The 23,342-nt window shown below is 32.6% G+C and overlaps 1 protein-coding gene and 2 non-coding genes across 3 annotated transcripts; 2 read left to right on the top strand and 1 right to left on the bottom strand.

The window, feature by feature from the left end:
- Positions 1 to 11,119: 11,119 nt before the first annotated feature.
- On the top strand, positions 11,120 to 11,201 carry TRNAS-AGA (transfer RNA serine (anticodon AGA)). The gene has a single exon. It is a non-coding gene; the product is annotated as a tRNA-Ser (tRNA).
- A 53-nt stretch (positions 11,202 to 11,254) lies between these two features.
- On the bottom strand, positions 11,255 to 11,328 carry TRNAN-GUU (transfer RNA asparagine (anticodon GUU)). Its single transcript has one exon. It is a non-coding gene; the product is annotated as a tRNA-Asn (tRNA).
- A 2,166-nt stretch (positions 11,329 to 13,494) lies between these two features.
- Positions 13,495 to 22,798, top strand: LOC129872958 (double-stranded RNA-binding protein 4-like). The gene is made up of 5 exons (XM_055947916.1): positions 13,495 to 13,752; positions 15,186 to 15,448; positions 19,774 to 19,984; positions 20,127 to 20,535; positions 22,415 to 22,798. The coding sequence occupies exons 1-5, from the start codon at positions 13,638 to 13,640 to the stop codon at positions 22,470 to 22,472; spliced, it is 1,056 nt and encodes a 351-aa protein (XP_055803891.1). The 5' UTR covers positions 13,495 to 13,637; the 3' UTR covers positions 22,473 to 22,798.
- Positions 22,799 to 23,342: the final 544 nt, after the last annotated feature.

The following is a 23,342-nucleotide window of genomic DNA, read 5'->3' as shown; positions in this document are numbered from 1 at the left end:
TTGACAGCAGAGCTGCCCTCTCTTGTCATTCCACTTAACATCCTTTTTGGTGACACTTTAGCTTGGCTTGGCAGTGATAGCTGTGGAAATTGTATAGAATAATGATCCTGTCAAGAGAATATATAAGTATTTCTTTCAACCTAGATAAATGGATCATGATCAAAATGTCGGCTTGATTTTTCAAATAGTCACTCAATTATTTATTCTTGATCAACAGTAATTATTACATTATCAATTTATCATTGTATCGTATTATCATTTCGTTGTCACGTTTGAGTTTTTTATAGATACGCGCAATTATAGCTTTGACTACTTTAGATCTTTCTAAAGACATATTTGGTATTGCTTCTTTGATCACAGTAACAATAATGTCACCGATATGAGCATATCAACGATTGCTAACTCCTATATTCGAAAACACATTAATTTTCGAGCCCCGCTATTGTCTGCTACATTTGAATGGGTTGAGTGACCATACGAGAAATCAACTCTCAAAATGTCTGCTTGTGTTACCACTCTTTAACTAGTGTTACTTTTGGGTTCAAAGATATGATTGCAAAAGAGTCTTGGATTAAACCTAGCTATTCTCGATATTCTTTAAGAATTTTGTCACTCCCCGGAAGGGTACCCTAGGTGTGGTCGATACTCAAAGACTATTGCTAGTCTCCAAACGAACCACTTGGCTTGTTCACACATTTATTCAATCAATACTCTACCAGCGAAAGACTTAACTCATCAAGAAAATAACTCAACATGATAATCAAATAGATAACTTATAGAGTAAGGCCAAAGGCCAACAATCTATCTAATCCAATCAACAAGCTAGTATGAATGAAATTAGCCAAAAGGCAATATCCAATGAACACATCAGCAATCTAGTCTAAGAAGCCTCTATCAAATGTCCAAGTTATGCCAATGACAGGTTCTGGCTACCTTAATCAAAATAAAAGTAAAAGTCTAAACTCTAAAGTTAGATGATAAAAGAGGGTATCTTCTGAAAGTAGGAAGGACTCACCAATCAGCTGGAATGTGGAAAAGATCTTCAACGGTGCGCATGTTGATGATCACTAATACATGTCCATGTATCATTAAAGGATGCAGGCTCAAGTGGACGTCAGTACGTGGAATGTACGAGTATGTAATATAGCAGAGTGAAGCATGCATAAGATAGAATAACATCAACTTAAGTAACTCAATCAAGAGTAAGAAACTCAATCAAGATGTCATAAGTCTAAAGCAAGAGTAAGGTTTAGACAGAAACGAATCATATATAATCCAACTCAATCCAGTCCAATCAAAGTACTGTCAAGATCTATAGGGAGTTTCTCCTATCCGACAATAATCACTTATGAGCTAATGATCGTACAACAAGCTCGTTGTTGTTGCCACAACCGTCCAATACTTTGCCAGGGTAAAGGACGAATCAACCAATCATGGATCCAACAATCAATCAAGTCTTATCATGTCAGGATAATAAAATAGGAAAATATCTGACTTAACATTTCAATTCTCTCATATGTTTGGCGACGTAGTTATTGTGTTCGAGTTATTACTTACTCTTACCCAATTCGGTGCTCGATACTTCTCCCAAGACTTAATGCTCATAAAACAATCAATCTCTATCAAACCAATCAACAAGTCTCATATGGACTTTTTATCAGTTCATCAGTTTTATCCAATCAATCATTTCAACAAATCAATTATCTAATCATTCCCAATCATTTAAGAGTAGTTGGGACAATCATTTATGACAACATTCAGTTGATACCATTCAATTGGGTTCAATTATGAAGATACAAAGGACTATCAAGTTCCATCAAGACTATCATCATACTCACATCTCATTCACAATCATGTATTCACAAGTTCAAATCTCTAGACTCAATCCTTAGGCATATACATCAATATTAGTAAAAATACTATTATGATCTATGAAATAAGTAGTTTAAATCATTTGTTCAAGAAACAAGTTCATAGAAAACATCAATTACGCAATATTATGTAAAATTTATTAAAATTTAAGGAAATTCTCAAGAAATACAATTATGGAGACTCAATTCATTCACAAATCAACCTATCACAATCATGGGGCACATGGAAGAACAAGGTTCATGCTTTAGTTTATCCCTACATACTTGGGATGAAGACAGACAATCAAACTGGCAAGATTCTGGCTTGAAATCTTTGAACCCTAGCCCTTTCTCCTCTCCTTAGCCTTAGTTTCTTTTGATTGAATGCGTAAAAAGTCTAAGGAATTGATTTAGAAACCCTTATAAGGTCGAAAACGACCTATATCAGTCATACGTTAAGTATAGGAGGGGTGGAAAAAAATTGAAATACCCCTCACTGAAACTGAAAAACATACGAAAAAACACACAAAAATCGCATTTGTCAAATGCGATTTATGTACAAAAGTCGCGCAACACATAAAACGCACTTGCCAAATGCGTTTTATGAACAAAGTGAGAAAATGAACTAGGTGGGAGCAGGTACACGACACGGACCTATCGCGCACTCTTCTGGTTAGGTTGCTTTTGCCCTGAAGAATTATATTTTGATACGATTGGCCTAAAATTCAATCGAGATCACTTTTTTCACACGATTTTTCCCCCTGACAGATATTCCGGCCTCAAATTGGGCAAAAAAGTTAAGAATGGTACGTTATGCAAACCCGCTATCTTCCAGGAGTATTTTGGTAATTTCCGGGGTATAACAAATTCATTCCAAGTGAATCAAAAAATTCTTGGATTCAACTCTTTCTGGCAATCCGTATAAAAGTTATATCTATGAATTGATTGAATTCTTAGGCAAATTAAAGAACAAGGGGCAAACAAGGGAATGAGAGCAGGATGATCAATTAAAACATCATGTTCTTGAACATTGCTAATAATTTGTCCCTTTATTTCGAATAATATCATTACACCGTTCAGTGGCATAATGCCATAATCACAGTTTTAATGATATATGCTCCTCAATGTCAAATAAATTATTAAGTAATGAATTATGGAATCATGCGATGGTGGTCATGTTAGTAATAATTAATCAATTCTTATTATTTATAACGGTGGTTTATAGATCAACTTGGCATGTCAATTATTTTATCGAGTATATTTATTATCTTTCACTAATACAAATATCAAACAAATATAACACTCACCAAAACTTAGGCAGTTGAAGAAGAAAAATCAACTACGTCATTTTTCTTAATTTATGCTGAATTTGAACATTAATTTCTTATGATTTTCACTAACCTTATTGATTATTCTCCAAAATAATTGACTACTTGGATCCTTTCTCAACTAGTACTTTTATCAAATTATATCACTTAGCACCAAGAAGAAATAAACATATTAAGGATTTACTGAATATGAAAAGATGACTTTCAAAAGAATAAATATTATATTATTTTAAAAATATAAATAAATAAATAAAGGGAGTTAGGAAAGCATATGTCTACTTCTTCGAAAATGAAAAAAGAAAGGAATTGAACAAATGAAGAAGCCGTACAGAGAAGAGTAAGCTAGTTACCTAATTAATGTGGATCAAGGCAGTTAAACTTACAAATGTTTATATATTTGTATATATGTAGATGGTATGCAGAGGTCTTGGTTGAAAAACACTCTTTGGTTATGGTGCCAGCGGTTAAAAGTGACCTCCTCTAACTAAAAACTTAACTACACCAAGTAGACAAGTCTTTATCTTACGTAGAAACCTAGTGACAAATATTAATTATAGGATTCCTCCATGAATATTGACACCCCATTCACAAAATACTGTATATATTACTGTTAAAATAGTATGATACTCAAAGTTTTCAAATTTTAAATCTGCCTCTGCTTAATGAAATAAAAAACGAAAGAGGGCCTAAAATGTCTTGAACTATTGAAAATGGTACAAAAATGTTGTTCATCCATCTATTGGGCATAAAATTTCCTTGGCAACCACCTTTAGGTCCAAAAATGACATTTTCTTTGACGAAAAAGAGCATTTTAGGCCCAATAAATGAATGAGGGACATTTTTGTACCATTTTCAATAGCTCGAGGGCATTTTAGGCCCTTTTTGGTAATTAAAATTCTGTTAAATAAATTTTGATTTATAATTAATTTTAAATAATTAAATCGTAACCAATAAATGGCCGACACGTGTTTAAAAAAAATATTCAAATTATTTAAATAAATTTTGATTTATAATTAATTTTAAATAATTAAATTATAACCAATAGATGGCCACCATGTGTTTAAAAAAATTATTTAATTAAAATTCTTTTAAATAAATTTTTATTTATAATTAATTTTAAATAATTAAATTGTAACCAATAGATGACCGCCAAGTATTTAAAAAAACTATTCAATTTATTTAATTAAAATTCTATTAAATAAATTTTGATTTTTAAATAATTAAATTGTAACCAATAGATGACAGTCACGTGTTTAAGAAAATTATTCAAATTAATTAATTAAAATTCTGTTAAATAAATTTTAATTTATAATTAATTTTAAATAATTAAATTGTAACCATGGTAGCCACGTGTTTAAAAAACTTATTCAAATTATTTAATTAAAATTATTTTAAATAAATTGTCACGACCCAAAATGGGTCATGAGTGGCACCCACACTTAACCTCCTAGGTGGGAGAACCAACAATATAAACCTCAACTAATAACAATAACGCGGAAGCTCAAATAAATACATTTTCCCCAAAACCTGAAAGTCATCACATGAAGGACATCTGAATTCTAAAACTAAGTCTCGAATTATCAAACACCAAATAAATAACATAACATAATGTATCCAAAACTTAAGGACACCATGCCATGACAAGAGATTCCATCGTCATCTAGAAGGATAGCTCACCCTGAAATCTTATGAACTGGAGACTGACTAGATCTGAGGTCGAGTCGAAGTCGGTGGAACACTCGCTGCACCCCACAAAATAAAACAAGAAAAGATACAAGTAGGGGTCAGTACAAGACAACATGTACTGAGTAGGTATCATCGGCCGATTCAAAATAGGAATCAATATGCAATAAATAATAGCGGAAAATCAACCATAGCACTTAACAGGTGGCAACCAACAAGATCAAGTGACAACACAATGAACAATTTCATAACCAATCAACAATATCAAGATCACACCTAAGGACTCAAGCCTCCATATCACACTCTTTTGGAAAATGAGTTATTGGAGATTGAGTAGTATTAAGTCATTTTAATTTATTTTCCTTTAATATTACCGTGCTGGAACGTGACACCCGATTCAAATATACCGTGTCGGAGCGTGACACCCGATCCAAATATATCCAGTCGGAACGTGACACCCAATCCAAATATACTGTGTTGGAACGTGACACCCGATCCAAATATACCGTGTCGGAACGTGACACCCGATCCAAATATAATTAATTTATCATTCTTCATGATTACATTCCACTTCATTAACAATATTTCATCAAACCTTCTTTATTCAAGGCACCATTTTTTTATAGGGCAAATTCAAGATTATGGATTTCATGGCCTCGGGATTTCAGACCAATCACAACAACATATCAACCATCCAAATCACAACAATTAAATGCGTAGTAAACTTCACACATTACTCAATGAATATCAATCACTATTAAGAGTCTATCTATAATATAGAATAAAAACCATAACCTACCTCAACCGAAGAACCGAAGTAAAGCAAGTTAATCCACCAATGTCTTTTCCCTTCTTCAATGCCTCAGACCAATCTCAATCTATCAAATATATGATATTTATAAGTAAACTAATCTGTAAACACCAATATTGTATATATGTTTAACCTAGCCCCAATAACTCACCCAATTCTATAAACACGTTCCTAATCTTGACGCCACTTAACATGTCAACTCCCATATTTTATGAATTTCAAAACTAGCGTTAAACCTCAATTAAATTAAATAATCACTTTAAAACTTGAGCCTCTCGTAACGCTTCCGAATGATCAAAATATGTTCAAATACATAATCTTCATAAGAATACGAATCCAATGACACTCATATAGCTATATTTATTTTCGAATAAAAAAAAATTGGGTCAAAAAGTCATCCCGAGTCATTGAAGTCAAATCTGAAATTTTCTTTCCGATTATGTTCGCTCATGATAAAATAAACTCACATGTCAAATTTCAGCTAAAACGGATCGTTATTCGACTCCCAAATCAAGATTTTATGCGAAGAACCCTAGGGTCATATTTCCTTATTTTAGCATTATTTCTCCACCAATATACCTTAAAAATATGTTCATAATCACATAAAAATTTAATAAAAAGGATGAGAATAATTACCTTGATGCTTTAGAATGAAAATTCCTATTTTTCTCTTCTCCTTTATTTTTCTTTTCCCCTTTCTTTTCTCTCTTCCTCCGTATTGTTTTTTCCAGTTTCTGCTTCTGTTCGTCGCTGTTCTCCTCTTCTTCTTTTTTTTTTCTTTTTTTTTTCTCAAACTAATTATGTATAAAAAATTTATAAACCCTATCATTTTCCTTTAATAATTGGTATATAGTATTAATTAAATTAACACTTTAACCCATTAATTTAATTAGTTATTTAAATTCACCCCTCAACTAAATAATCATACTTATTGAATAATCCAAAATACCCATTAAAAATTTACGGAATGAGTCTTTTATGAAATAAAAAGCTCTAGTTCTCAAAATGACCTAATGGGTCGTTACATAAATTTTGATTTATAATTAATTTTAAATAATTAAATTATAACCAATAGATGACCGTCACGTGTTTAAAAAAATTATTCAAATTATTTAATTAAAATTCGGTTAAAAGGGCCTAAAATGCCCTTGAACTATTAAAAATGGTATAAAAATGTCACTCATCCATCTATTGAGCCTAAAATGCCCTTTTCTGTTAAAGAAAGAATCAATTTTGGACCTAAAATGGATGTCAAAAACATTTTAGACCCAATAGATAAATAAGAAATATTTTTATACATTTTTCAATAATTTAAGGACATTTTAGACTTTTTTTTGAATAAAAAATCTAAAAAATCATCTCAAAATCTTAAGATAATTATAAGTGGTCCTTGTACACCTTACATTGGACATTATGTCCTATTGTTAAATTAAATTTAAAATATTTCATAGGTTGGAAGGGGTGTATGTTAATAAATGATGAATTTGGTCATTGCACGTGTAACAAATTCGTTAATCAAATTAGGTACCGGCAGAATATCACATCAGATCTTTCATTGAATATTTATTTTATTTATTTTTGGCAAATAATGGAACACATAAATATTGCATTTTTCTTCTGTATGGGACGAATTAATTAGGTATGGAACTCTCAACCTATGCTATTATTAGTTTCGTTATAAATTAATTAAATATTACTAATTTTCTGGCCCAGTTGTTAAGTTGTCCTCTCATTAGCGATGAGGTGTTTCTTTATTTCAAAACATCTAAAGTTTTATTTTAGATTTATACTATTTCCTATATCGATTTAAGAAGAGTATGTTTTGTATTCTATTTTTTTTTCATATTTTATTGGTCAAAATATGTTTGTTAAGAAAATAAATACCATAAATGATAAAAAGAAAAATAAATTTCATAAGTGATATTTCACGCTCATTGTTGATCTCCTCCATACCCCCAACATTCACCTCATCGTGTTTGCTTAAATTATATATAAATATTCTTGGAACATATTTCACTTTAAAAAATAACTTTAAGAAAATTATAGTATTTATTTTCCACTAAAATATGTTTCTCCGTACCAAACTCATTTTGTTATAAGTAATAAATTAAAATGTATCAATTGACTTTCTTAAATAGTAACAATAGTGTCATGATATAAAAATAAAAACAAGTTGTAACAAGAACTCGTTAATTGTATATACATTGGTCTGTCTGTTTTATAAGAAATTGATTTTTTTATTTTAAAAAAATTGCTAACCAAATATGAAGCCCTCAGTGTATATAAATTTAATTATTAAATTAATACATGTTGATTTATCTATCTCAAATAAAAAAAAGAATAATGACAAGCTATATATATGTCATCAAATATGGCCATCCTAATAAACTTATAAACTATATATACGTATATGTGAAATACCCTTCATGCAACCATTGGTTAATTATGGGTTAAGATTTGCAAGAGTTGCCAAATCGAAGTATAACTCTATTAATTATTTTAAAATTAGATAGATTAGAAGGATATTATTATTATTATAATAATAATAATAATAATAATAATAATAATATATGTTATTAAATAGGGGTGGTTTACCCCGTGCGCATAAAGTATTCACCCGAAAAACAAAAGCTATGACAGAGATTATAGCGACTGCGAATTATCCTGGGTTCCATAAAAATATTAATACATGTTATGGATTTTATTAGTTTAATTTAGGACAGTCTTTGTTTCATGAAGTGTTGGCTCACCTAATGACATTACAGTTGTTGTAACATCTACTCTTCTTCAATGAGTCCCCCATTGCCCTTCATCTCCAAAATTCTCTTAAGTTGACATTCTTTTTTTTGTTTTATTCGATTCCACACATAAAACTACCAATTACGTACAATTATTTCATTAATTTATTAAAAACGAAACGGATAAATGACAATAAGAAAAATCAATATGATCCTTCTCCCCTATTTCTTTTGAGAATTTTATACTATGTTTTTTTGGGGGGATTTCTTAGAGCTAGGTTGTATTTATATATGTATGTTTTGCAGATATTTTATTGCTGCCTTTTGAAAATGGGATAGTATAAAATAGTTACGATAAATATGAATTTAGTTTCGTTTATATCTTTAAAAATTCCCTTTTTGACATAAAACTCTCTTAATATACAACTTGACCTCTGGAATTACGCAATTTTGATCCAATAATTTGATTTCAATCCCACTAGATAGACCATATGATATGACAACATAAATCTCACCCCATGTGTGTGGCAAAAAAAATGTATAAATGAAGCACGTCCACCACATGCAAAAAGAAAAAATAATTACTAGATGGTACGTTTGTCATGAGATGCAATAGATTATCTCATGTTAGAATCTTTAATTAATTAGTGATAGACACAACGTGTAGTAGAGCCTAATTAGCTTAGGATTAGTGTCAAATTTACGTATTAAAAATGAGCGCAAGTGGATCCGTGATCTCTCCTAGATATTTTACCTGTATATACTTTTTAAAATTGGTACTAAATGGTGCACTTGGTTCAATGTTGAACTATTTACCTAGTGGACTAGGGATAATTTCCACTTAATGATATTTTTTAATTTTTTTTATTTTAGTGGTGTACTCATATTTTAAAAATGTTAGATTCGTCTCTGCTTTGGATTAGTAATTAAATGTTGACATGACTATATAGTCCAATATTACAATTTCAATCTAAATAGAAAAGACAGGACGATATAATGAAGTCATTGCCTCATGTAGAGAGGTATAAGAAGAAAAACATAAACAGTCAGTAGTTTTACACTAAATATTGTTTTATAATCTCCTTCAATTAGTACTATAAGAGTGAAATGGACCTGAACAAAGTAAAAATAGATAAAGATGATTTTTATATTTCAATTAATTTGTGATTGATAATGGTTAATTGATCTGACTAATTGTAACTTGTTATTAGTCTCATCATGTTGTACATGCATTTACATAATTCCCCTTTAGTGGATGAATGCTTGTTTGTGCAATGACTTTATAGTCATAAATTTTATTCTAGTTTCAGATGAGGAGATTTAACTTAATGGTACTTTCATTCATCAAACTCTAATAATTAAAGAGAGTAATATATGCAAATTAATTTTTAAGTTTCCAGATAAGGTAAACATATTTATTTAATTAACAAATGGAGAGAGGGACTTGCCGGATGATTTCGTTTCTCCATAAAATAAAACAATTGATAAATATTCGTTTTGCTCCCAGTCCCAGAGCAAGTGGTACAAGTAGAGAAACAAGGTGCCTCCCTAAGTACGATAAGTATTGACTTTTAGGAACCCTTTCAAACTAAGTGATGCGTCAAAATGAGCTAAAATATAAGTAATTTATTCTTTTTTTTTTTTTAGAATTTTAAGGGTTGAAATTAAAATAATTTGAATCGGGTCAATCTCAACTCATTCAAACATTAATTCATTTTAAAAGAATCTTCAATTGAATTCAATTTAATCTCCAATTTCAACCCATTTTAATACTCTTTATTTGCATTGGTGTAATGTAGGTTCCCATATTGAATGTATGGATTACTATCTATTTTGTATCTTCTAGGATTTATCTATCTATTTATAACTTCTTCTTTTTTTCTTGTGGTGAAATTTAAATTGTGGTTATAAAAGATAAATAACAATATGCTAAATTTTTTTAGATTAAGCGGGTCAAATTGGACGAATCATATTTGAGCTCAAAGTAAATTTAGGCGGGTCATGACTCAACCCAATTTCTATTTTAACCTACTTTAATATTTTCAATTTCAACCCAATCCGCCTATTTGACACTCCTAGATGTAAGTAATAATCTAAGTAAAAATTATGTGAATTTATTCTTTATCACACAAATTATTCCAATCATTTTATTGCACAGTGTTGGGACTAATTAATCCATAATGTTTCTGACGTGAGACTTGCACATTATATTGACGCAAATTGTCAGCTTGCATTAGAACTGGGAATATATATGCCACAACCTGTTTTTAAATTCATTTAGCTTAAATACTTTCATCAGTAATTCATTATATTGATCTGATCTGCAGTTGAAAAAGTACAAATAGCTAATATTAACACACAGGATTTTTCTCGTCTTCTGTATTTCTCTTTTACCTGTAATTGTCTTGTTGGACCTGGTACACTTTTGGAATCAGATGGTCCAGCCCACATGGCTCATGTAGAATCCAGCCCACTTTGTTTTGGTTTCCGCTCTTGAATTTCCATTTCCTTTCTAAAAGAAACATAACATTCTACATCCAATACTTTTGTGTAGCGTATATCTTTTTACAGAGTCCACTCAGAGAATCAAATGTTAACTTCCCCAAATTTGAGCTGAAAGCAAAATATCTCCATCGCCGTCAATGACGTTCGGTTTTTGCATGACATTTTACACAAACATATATTTCTCGCGAATAACCGATCATTCCAGTGGGCGTGCCGGAGTGGTTATCGGGCATGACTAGAAATCGTGTGGGCTCTGCCCGCGCAGGTTCGAATCCTGCCGCTCACGACGTGACTCTTTGTTTTGATACTCTCCATAAAAAATGTATTTTGGTAATAAAACGCTAGAAGGAGGGCTTGAACCTCCGACCTTGTGGTTAACAGCCACACGCTCTAACCAACTGAGCTATTCCAGCCACTGCGTGAGAAATTTATATATTACAATATAAAACAGATTCATTACTGTACTAACTTCGCATGGATAGTTACATAGGCCATCTTATGGTTCTGGATTTACCTTTCAAGTTTGCCCTTTAGAACTGATATATTCATCGTTATAAAATCGACTTACATATATTTTTATTGTTACAAAAGTAACTCATAAAACCTTTTTATCTAATGGAAGTGAAAATAATTATTTTCATTTTTTTTAATTAGTAAATAAATCCATATAGGGGGATATATGATCCTCTTGGCAAAGTTCAGATTTGATCTTGCAATGATTAATATCATGTTCATGAGTATCTTTTCCGGAGCCCAAAGCTTAAAGAACTATTTTTTTAACCAAAATTTTCAAAGGATAACAAAAATTTCAAAAAAAACGAATGGGTAAAGGTATGGAGTAGGGTCGATCTAGATTCATTATTGATCAAATTCAAAATTAAACTAATTTACTCGGTTAAATTATTTAAATTTAAATCGAACCAATTTAATCAGTTTGGTTAGTAGTCGATTTTGGTTCAGTTTGATTCGATTATTCAGTTATTAACTATACACCAAAGTAAAAAAAAATATTTATTCAAAAAGGAAAACAAGAAAACAATTCATTAAAAAAAAAATATTACTTTCGTGTCATTTGAGCTTATAATTCTTATATCATAATTCAAATTATGTCTAACTCTATAGTGCTATTTAGTTTCGCAAAACACCATTCATTTTGAGTAGCTAGCACCATTATTTTTGTGTTTGCCAACTTATTTATCAACAATTAGTTATTCGGATATGTATATATAATTATAAAAAAGTTGGTCCATTAGCTAACTTTTTGTTTAGATCTTTTTTGATTTCTTAAATTATTTTCATTGGAAAATAAAATAATATATATATAAATAAATATGTATATAATTTATCAGTTCGGTTTGATTATTTCTTTAGTTTTTGATTAATTTCAAAATTAAATTTAATATTATTAATTTTTTAAGAATATAAAATTAAACAAAACCAAATAAAAATCCATTTATTTAATTAATTTGAGCTAATTTTTATCCAAATCATAAACGTGCTTAATACGACTTAATATGCATCCTTAATTTTGAAGAGCCATAATTGTGAGGGGAATTAATGTGTCAGTGAAACAAATGGTGAGGCATGGATTAATTTGCGCCTTATAAGGCGTAGTTACCTATTCTTTCACTTTTATTATAGAGCTCTCTTTATCATAAAGTGTGGTGCCCTTCGCGCCTCTACTCATTTAATATTTTTAAATTTTTTATTACGCCTTAAAATTTTAATTACAAAAATTACTCTTATATTCCGGACTTACCTCAACAAATATTTTGTATATATATGCATAGGAGACCCGATTTTTTTATTTTCCATTTTATACCCTGTTGGGACGCTTGATGAGCGCAAAAGCAAGAAGAAGAATATATTCCAACTATTTTTTTAAAATGGATAAAAATAAGTATTGAATGATTTCAGTGAAAGATAAATAAAATCGACACTAGCGTTTATCAGACGTATGTAAATTGAAAGTACTTATGTGTGAAAATCAACTTTCAAATTTTAATTTTACATGCTAATAATAAAAATTACTTCTAGTATCGACGTATAATATTTTACCTATTAAAATAGGCTGTTTACTTTTTTTTTCAAAGTTATCACATTAGATATTTTATACTATTAATATATACTATTTATAAACTTATGTAACTTTCAACTGCACTTATCACCATTCGTCAGATGCAACTTATAATTGCATTAAACGACTAAAAATTTTATTTGACAAATACCACTACTCAATTCAAAAAAACACTACTTGTATACTATTAATATATACTGTATAAACTTATATAACTTTTAATCGTATTATTATCATTTGTCAAATACAACTTATAAATTGCATTAATCAATTGCGAATAAAAATTATATTTGACAAATATCACTGTTCAATTTAAAAAATATGAATTATAAATTGCATCTAATAAACTATTTTTGAATTCAAATCACAAATTAAATTTCACTAACATCTTATTTGAATGATTGTTATATTGTATTATATAGTACTTTCATTATTTGAATTATTTGTATCATTTTTCTTATTACATAATGTAGGTAACAATCATCCAGAAATAAGAGTGAAGTCCCAATTTTTGTTTGACCAAGAAATAAACCTAGGCCTATTGCAAAATGTCGTGTGTATACCCAAAATCACCAATTGGCTTCTCTTTCAGTGAACTCTAAACAACTTGGTAAATAGCGTAAGGTCTATCATTCTTCTTCAACCATGGCGGAAGTGAATTCTGTGACTCAAAGCTCTGAACAGCAAAATAAATTGGCCGAAGCTGTCACTAATCAAAACCCAATTTCTGAAAGTGAAACTGAAAAAGGACAGCGTCAGAGTAAGTTCCTGGTCTCGTTTCTCATTCTCTGTTTTGTTGACAAGTACTGGTATTCTTTTTTTTTAGCTGTTTGGTCTCTGGATCTGTAAAACCCACCAACCTAGAAACCATTAATTGTTTTATTTGACTTGAAAGGTGATAAAAATGAGCTTTCGCGGTGATACCTAATTTTTTGCAATTATACCGGTTGCATGTAGTTTAATTTTTCTATTTGGGTTCTGTATGGCTGCAAGTTGGTCTGTCTTTTCTTCTTTTAAGGTGTGGTCGGCACGAAGGAAAATGTTTTCTTGATAAATTGTTTCTAGGAAAATAAGTGGTTTATTACTTATTCTCGTGTTTGGTATTTAGGCAAATTATATTTATCCAAAAAGCATTTGTATATAATTCAGTCAAATACTATGTGAGGTGGAGGTTAGAAGGTAGGGGTGTGAGGTGGTGGGGATGAGGGCTATGGGGGTGGGAGGTGGTGAAGATGAGGTATGTTGGAGGGGTGGGGACGATACAATCAATGTGGAATGTCACTAGTTGGACTTATTTTCCTTACTTTCATTAGGGAAGTAGAGCTTGTTTCATTAGGGAAGTAGAGCTTGTTTTCCTAGAGAAAATGTTTTCCAAAATATTTGACCAACCAAACATGAGAAAATTGGTTCATACCGAAAGCACCCTTAATCTTGGGAAGCCTCAGTTGTCTGTCTGTAATTTGTGAAGTGTGGATACCAGATTTCTTTGTTTCTTATTCTTTCCTTATGGAGAAAAAAACACTTTGGGTAAGCAATAGAGAAGCAACTATATGAGTACTGGGATTTTTTCCCTGGATTTGGGAATCTGGTATTAAAAACTCACTGGTGCGACTTAATCCAAATTCATGTGGGGTAAGCCCACTTAGGGGGTAGAGCTCTTCCTATGGGCAGTTAGGCTCTCCCTTCCTAGGGGTTGAACCCCAAACCACTAGTTAATGTTAGACGGATTCCAACCATCACACCATATCCCTTGCTGGTACTGGGAGGTTTTCCTTGATTGGTTTACAAAGGACATGGACTGATTTAGAAGCCGAGGGTGCTGAATAGGTAGGATGATGCATCATACCCGCTACACCCTGGAAGGTTTTTGTTGTTTTTTGGCTAAAGATTTATCTGAAGAATCAGCACATTATTTATTTGGGTTGTACACACGTATATAGGTGTGTGCTAGTGTATATATCATGAAGTATGTAGTTGGTTTTTAAATTGGTTTTCTTTTTTTGGAAAGATAATTATGTATATGTTTTGAATGGAAATGACCATTCAAATTTTGCTGTTTAGCCCCTTTTTTTTTTTATAGAAGACGACTTTGACAACAGATATTTTTGGTTAACATGTTTGAAACTCTTGGAGCCTAATGTGTTTATGAGACTAGCTCTACTCTGACTTGTTACTTGTCATTTCTCGTTGTAGATATTCATGAGGAATTCATTCACAAGAATCGTCTACAAGAGTTGACCCAGCGATCGTCCCTAGGTCGTCCAGTTTATCACACTGTCAATGCAGGCTCTCAGCATGCACCCCTCTTTAGATCCAGTGTTTTTGTTGATGGGTTTTGGTATACCTCTCCTAGCACATTTTCACATCTAAAGGCTGCAGAGCAGGACGCTGCCAAAGTTGCCTTGATTGGCTTGAAAGAAAAGATGAAACATGAGGGATGCCCTCTTATTCGTGAGGTTTGTTGTATTATTGCCTAAATGATATATTTAGGTTATTCAGTTTTATAAGAGTCTAAATGACTTATATCTTAGTTGCTAGGTGATTTTCTCAAAAGGAACATCTTATTTAAGTCATGCCTGATTTTTAAGGGCCGCTCACTTTTAGAAATGGCCTTGAATTTTATTATTTGTTTGGGCGATGTCATTAGGGTTAGAGTACTGGATATCTTGACGTTAGCAAGGTTGATTCATGATTTTCCTGAATTATGGCACTGATAATGTTGTAATATGAGATGAAAGTCTCTTCTTTCTCCAACTGAATAGGTCAATAGATGAAAAGCATGAAAGTTGTAAAATGAATAAAAAAGCATACTCATGCCCTTCATAAGGATGTGTAGACTAAGGCATTACATTGTTGTATTCATTTTTTTTATAGCTCCATGACTAATCAGAAATTCATTTTTGATCTATCCTTGATCTTTTTAACATGTGAATAGTGAGGAAGACACGGTTGAGTCTGTAATATTCTGAAATATTTTTCTTTTTTAAAGATCTAAAAGAGTATGATGATATGTAGGCTGCTGTCCCAAATGTTATCTCAGAGTATAAACAGTTTCCAAAGTACTGGCTAATAATTACCAAGTACCAGTTCTTCCAAAGAAATTTTTTTCGCCCTCTATAAATGTTTACTCTCAGTCTTTCCGGGAAGTTCCTCGAAAGACTTGAGTCAGCCTAATTCCCGAGGAAATAATCTTCACTTTTGCTCTCTATTACCCATCCTCATGTTCAATTTAATTGGCATCGCACCATCAAATTTAACTTCAGCATTGGAAGTAAGTAACTATAATTAGTTTGATCTTGATGGATAGGTTCCTATAGCTTTCTACTTTAGCCCCTGGGAAGAAGATGTGATGGTGGCATGTCACAGGTTTTTTAAGAAATGGCTGTAATTCTGCAGGCAGGTTTATTTTTGCCTTCTTGATACCTGCATAATGGTAAGACCTAGCTGATTATGGATTAAAAAATTCAGAGTTTTGGTAGATTATTTACCATTTCAGTGAGTGAAACAGGATTAAGTGAGAACGTGAAGGGCTAGTAGGTACTTCGGACGAAATTATGTGTAAACATTTACCTTTGTGCTTTAACTTTTAGGGGTCGTTTGGTAGCTGGTTAGAGTTATGCAGGTATTAGTAATGTAGGGATTAGTTATGAGTGAATCTATGTATTATTTTGTGCATGTATTAGTTATTCCACCTTCTATCCTGCATAAAATAATACATAGATTCCCTCATAACTTATATATGTATTAGTTATGCGTGTTTCTGAATTGTCAACCAAACAACGTATAAGTTATGTGGAAATTAATACATGGATATCGTGTTTCTTATCCAGCTACCAAACGACCCCTTAATGCCATGTAATATTATATGAGCTAACTGGAGACCTTTTCCTTTTTAACTTACCATAGCTAATTTTTGATCAACTTCAATCACATATATTGTCCAGTTGTAACTGATAAAAGCATGTTCTTTGCAAACAGTCATATGTAAATTAGTCTACTTTAAAGTGCTATTTGGGTACTCCTTTTTCTTCCGAAAAACGTGGTAAGTGGTAACCGAGTCAACTTGTGCCCGTCTTGACTAATTCCAATGGGTACCTGCTACTTCACCAACACAGGTACCAAGTACCTCCCAGCTGTTTTAGTCTGAACAACTCTGATGATCATTGATAAAGAAAGAACCTGGTTCTTGGAGTACTTACACTGGAGACAACTGCTAAAAGAACCAGGGCCATGTGCAGAGTTGTAATTGAACTTGATACTAGTGCAAGAAACATATGGATTTGATCATGTTCGCATAACCTAGCCACTTACTAGGTTGCGATGAGTGGAAGGTTAGTCCCATGAAAGACTTAGATAAGAGTTCAGATCTTACGTAGTCATGATGATTAACATGAAGTTGGTTCTTAGGGAGAGGCTTGCATTTGAGTGCACATGCGACTATAATGATTGAGTCATGTTTTGTTATGGGGTTTTCATCATCAAAATGGGGAAAATTGTTGAACCAAGAACCATGAGTTAGGGATGTGCTAAGCTAACAATGTGAAGTTTTGATGATTAATAGATGATTAGCAAAACATAACAATCATATGCAAGAACCAGATATTATACATGTCTCAAATAAGGACGCGTAGTGATTATGAGTTATGACTAAGAACTCCCGAAGAACCAATTTCTTAACATGTCTACTACAAGAGATGCCATCAAGAGTACACTGCGAGGAGTGAAGAAACCAGGTCCTTCACCTTAGTCTGGAAGAAGACAGTGGATCAAGAGCAAAGTAGATTCCAAGTGCATTGATGGATTCCTTGAGGAATTAGGATTACGGGTAGTCCGGTGAAGCAAGGAACAAGAAGTAATATGAAAATATTACCATATTTGCGTACAAGGAAGAAGCTTTGGAAATAGGAGAAGGTCGACGTGAAAGAAAGATGGAAATCAAGTCAAACTTGGATTAGGTTCTTGAATTCTTGAACTAATCCATGTTGAATTGGGAGATCAAAATTGACCATCTACTCTTATATAAAGCGTTCCTATATAAAGAACTACATTGATGTTGTTGAAGACATCCACACGTAGAGAGAAAAGATCATACAAAGAGAGAATAAGAGAAAGGTCTTATCACAAAGTTTCTTCAGTTTGAGAGAGTCAACTGGCAACGACAAAAGAACCTGTTCCTATCCAGATTTATTATAACAATTCTTGTTGTCTAGTTTGATTTGTTGAGCTTAACTTGTAACCTTTACATTCGTAGTGATTTTTCTTAGTTGTTATTTTGAGTAGGGGTGGGCATGGTATGGTATTTGAAATTTTGGTATGGTATGGTACGGTAATTTCGGTATTCAGTTTTTAAAACTATTATACCATTACTATACCAATTTAATTAGGTATGGTTCAGTATTTTGAAGTTCGATTTCGATATTTTGCGGTATGGTAAGTCGATAACTATAGTTTGTTCAACTTCGACTAATATATACTCGTATAATCGCGTATTATAACTTCGACAATTCAAAAAAAGGTCTCAATTGTATCATACTAACACATTACACATGTAGAAACAACTCCTTTTGTTAATCAATTACATTTAAAATACATTTCAATCAAAATAGAGTAGTCGGGATTTCAACTTCTAAACATTTAGTTTATACTAATACTAGGTTGCATAATATATATATATATATATATATGTTATTTATGTAACTATATACTTCGGTATGGTAGTCGATATTTCGGTATGTTATTTCTAAATACCAAATACCATACCGAATACCAAAAAAAAATCAAAATATATACCATATACCATACCAAATACCATAATACCAAAATTATGGTATCAAAAATTTCGGTATGGTATGGTAATTCGGTATATACCATACCATTCCCACCCCTAGTTTTGAGTTGTAAGGGCTTCTTCACTGAGTAGAGTCTTGAAAGAAGTGAGATACAATTAGGAAAAATCGTAGTGGGGAAAAGGTACTATAGTGGTAGATCCCTTGGTTATAGAGTTGTAACCTAAAGCAGTGACTCAAATTTAGTAGTAATTTGAGAGGGAAATCCTACAAGGTAGGTCGTGATTTTTTGTTCTTGGGAAAGGTTTTTTTCCAGTAAAAATCTTGTGTTGATTATTTTAATTCCGCATTTACCTCTTCTATAGTTGCTGGTTCTTCAGTATATAGGTGGCATCAGAAAATAACACACTAGATTTTTCACAAGAAACCCAGAGAGAGAGTGGGGTGGGAATAGACTATTTTTCTCTAGCATTGTGACTTTGAACATTTATGTTCACTTTTATTTTTACATATATGGATGTATAGGGTACATTCTGATTTAAAGAAGTTTGTTTATTTATTTATGAATTGTTGAATAGCCAGAGAATGAGGCTTAATGGAAAAGCTTTCAGTTAGAGCTGTTGTATTAGTATGGCGTTTGGATATTAGATGGCCACAGTGTGATTCAAAAAAGTAGGTTGATTTATTTATTAAGTGTTAAAGAGCCAGAGAATGAGACTAATTGAAGGGCTTCAGTACTAGTGTGGTGTTTGGATCTTAGGTCTAGGCGTCTAGCAGACTGGTTCTTTGTTTCTATAGTTTCTGAATATCTAAAACTTATGCTCCAAAGATCAGTTGATCCAAATCTGTTTCAACTCTTGATCAAATCAACCCTATAAAAGTTTTCTAGATCCATTTACACCAAAGCTGGAACTGGAAGCTGTTCTCTGACGGTCTGAATTATATATCCTTTTTCATATTACTAATATTGATTATCCATTGTGTACTTTGTCTAGGATACAGTGTTTTGCAAGTCTATCCTGAATGAGTATGCTGTTAAAATGAACCTGGAGAAACCTACTTATCAGACAATTCAACCTGTGGCAGTGCTTCCTGTTTTTAAGTCTACCTCGGTCTTCAATGGTATTCATTATACGGGAGAAACCGGGAAAAACAAGAAAGAAGCTGAACAGCTGGCAGCTCGAGCAGCAGTTATTTCCATCTTAGGTCAACCACCTTCTCCCAAAACTCCTTCCAGAAAAGGAAGGGAATCTCAATTCATCCAAAAAAAAGGAAGGGGATCTCAATATCTAATCTTTCAAGTGCTTCCTTGTAATGAAGTGTTAACTTTTCATCACTTATTTTGCAGAAACTGGTGCTGGAACTGTGATGTTTGAGATCATCAAGTCTAAACGCAAGCTTTATGCTGCACTAGATAAAGTTCAGGATACAGGTGATTTTAATGCTGGCTTCATGCCAATGGAATTTGGTCGTCCGCTTCGTGTGGATAAAAGAAAAGAAGTTGAAATTATTGAAGGTGCTGGGGAAAAGGCTAATAGTGGACTTTTAGCATATAGTTTGGGACAACCTAGTGATGTTCAGGCACCAGATCAGCTTCATGTATTTAAAAGACCAAAATCAGGATCTTCATCAGCGGAAGTGGCCCCTCCCATAGTATTTGTGCCCCCTGTCCTGGATCCATCTTTGCTTTGCTCAACTTCCAGAAAGAAACGTCGAAACAAGAAAAAAGCAAAGAAAAATGTGCAAGTTGACCCTCAGTAAGTTTTCTAACTTGTTAGAATGTATCTATATTTGTTATACATGTCTAGATAATTGTATAGTAAGTAAACATAGAATGCTAAATGTTGTGCTACAATTAGGTTTGCTATTAATTAGGACACTCTTTTGTTTCATGGAACTTGAAAGTCCTGTATAGTCTGTTCTATGTTCTGTTGTTCTCAACCAATTAAATAAGTGCTCTGTTCATTTTTTTCCTTTTCCTTCTATGTCCCTCCTTTTTCCCTTAATGAGTGACTAAAATCTGTCTGTTTGCCACCCAGTATTACATTCTCCCACATCCATTGGTCGTTACAGTTTCTTCTCGACTCTAGCAAATTGGTTTCTGGTCAAATATACCTTATCAAGTCATAACTCATAAGTCTATTAGTAGACCATATTATAAATATCTTATCGAGATGAACACAATAGTAAAACTCTTGTCCTCAAAAGTTTTACAAAAAACGCAGTAGTGCATTTTTTACTTGTGCCTCCTGCACCATCAGTCATTTATGGTTAATATCAACTAACTTGTCAAGTTAGTAGTCTATGTCGCCTAACCTTCGTAATTAGTTGTCCATGTCAGCTGTGACACATCAAAACAGTGTATTGTTTATGTAGCTGTACGCACTGCACATTTCCAGTACTTGGATGTAATTGTGTCTTCTATAATAATATTGTTGTTTTTCTAAAGGAAGTTTCTCTTCTGCGGTTTCTAGTATGTCTAATTTATTTGTTTTTTGAGAAAGCAACAGAACTTTTAAATTCCCCTATACAAGAACTACCACAAGACCCTCTTTTATGTTTAAATATTCAAAAGATTATATCCATTTAAAAAAAAAAAGTTATATCCATTTTAGACCAATTATACTTGAATACAACAACATACCTAATGTAGTCCCACATGCCACTTATATTTGAATGCAATAAAAAGTTTAACTTCTTGCTTGAAATTATACCCAAGCCGAGAAGGGAACAAGAAGTTGGACAAAAGATAAACGTTGGTAGTTAGTACAAATGTTAATTTGCTCAAAGCTCGGATCACGTTTGCCTTGGAACTAAAATCCAGTCACTCTTGGCACTTCATTTGCAATGTCTTGGGATAGATATATTGCATTTGTAAGTTTAAGGTTACTCACTTGTCAAAGGGTTACTTTGAAAAGCTACTGCGATTCTTGTCTAATAAACTTTGTGAAGTGAAGATAGGGAAGAAAATCCCTGACAAGGGAAGAAGTTGGTCACATGTTAAGTTGTATGACTAAGAAACATGTTTGTAGTTCTCAATTACGAACTTATTATGAATCTAAGATAAAGAAAAACTTGGAGAAGGCAAAGAGTTTATTTTGTGAAACAACCTAATTGAATGAGAACCACACACTTTAAGATGGATGAAAAATGCACGAGAAGATGCAAGAGATGTTATTTACTTGTGGATGCTTAGCCATTCTCATTTGAGAGTTTTTGCTTTCATGAGGTTTTCCGCTTTGACTTCTTCAGGGGAATATCTTCAGTGTTTTACTTTTTTTGTCCTCAAGAGAACCTAGTGTGATCAGTGGCAATATAAACTGTAGCAGGAACTACGATATTTGGAACTGAGAGAGATCTCTATCAACTGATTTATTTCTGTGACTAATTCCTTGTCTCCATCTCTCACTACACACTGATTATACTACCTAATCATATAAATCTGACTCCTAGATTGCAACCATTTTATGAGTTTATTATTCGTTGATAGATCTAAATCTTATGCCGTAGAAGCTGACATTTTAGCAACCCAAGTATTCTTCAAGTTGTCTTCGTATTCACAATCACCACATGTTTTTTTCTGGCAGCTCTCTGTGGTTTCAATTGCTTAATCAACAGATCCTCTTATGTATGCAGGGTGCCTGCTGCTACGTTACCATTGGCTCAAGTTCCCCCTTGCTCGGTGGCACAGTGAGTTTCTTAGGCGATTATTATTGGCAGAGATAACGGAACTTAATGAACCTTGTCTAATTCTGTTGAAACCATGAAACGCCAATTATGTTCACTGGGATTAGTTCACCCGTTGGAATATGTTGCAGGTTTCAAGTTCTGTTGCATTTGCAGGAATAGAGTCCTATATCTGTTACCTCAACAAGGCATAAATGTATGTTAATCTTCTGTAAGTTGTTGCTCCTTGTAGTAACTTGGTACAGACAGTGTCCGCCTTGTCAAAGACATGCAACTTTTGCTGTAGTTGTGGATAGTTTCTTTATGGTTTGATAAAATACTTGCGTCTTTCCACTTTTTGGCACACTTTTTACTTGTGGTGTTTTCTTGCATTGTTGGCTCTAATGCTAATTGCTAATAAGTGAAATGGATTTCACAAAGGCAAGAACCTTGAGATGAGAATGTTTGGCCTTCTGTGAGTTTTAGTAACAATTTCCAATAAAGAAATGTCAGAAATAGAGCTCAGAGCCTCTTCTTTGAAAACAAAGCTTGCTGGGAAAGGCGGAAAGCATGCATATCATTTTGATGTGTTAAGGGAAGCATATGAAACCATAGTTAAAATGGTCAGACAAAAGGGAAGCATAACAGAAGCATAACTGAAGATGAAAGAAACAGGCACATATACCGTCTCCAAGCTAAAAGTACCTAAGAATCAGTATGTTCCAGATCAACTTCAGCTAGAATAAATAATCAAAACATCTCTACATACTGTAGTGATCAATTAAAAATATATATTTCATCTCCCCCCCCCCCCCCACCGGCCAAGAAGCTACCCCTTTTCTTTTGGAGAGGCGGTGCGGGTAACGAAAGTATTTTATTGCAAATGAAGCACCAGGAA

This window comes from Solanum dulcamara, chromosome 11 (assembly GCF_947179165.1).
Source record: "Solanum dulcamara chromosome 11, daSolDulc1.2, whole genome shotgun sequence".
In the NCBI taxonomy this organism is placed as follows: domain Eukaryota; kingdom Viridiplantae; phylum Streptophyta; class Magnoliopsida; order Solanales; family Solanaceae; genus Solanum; species Solanum dulcamara.
The sequence above is the reverse complement of the archived record's forward strand: the minus strand, read 5'-3'. Positions and strand labels throughout refer to the sequence as shown.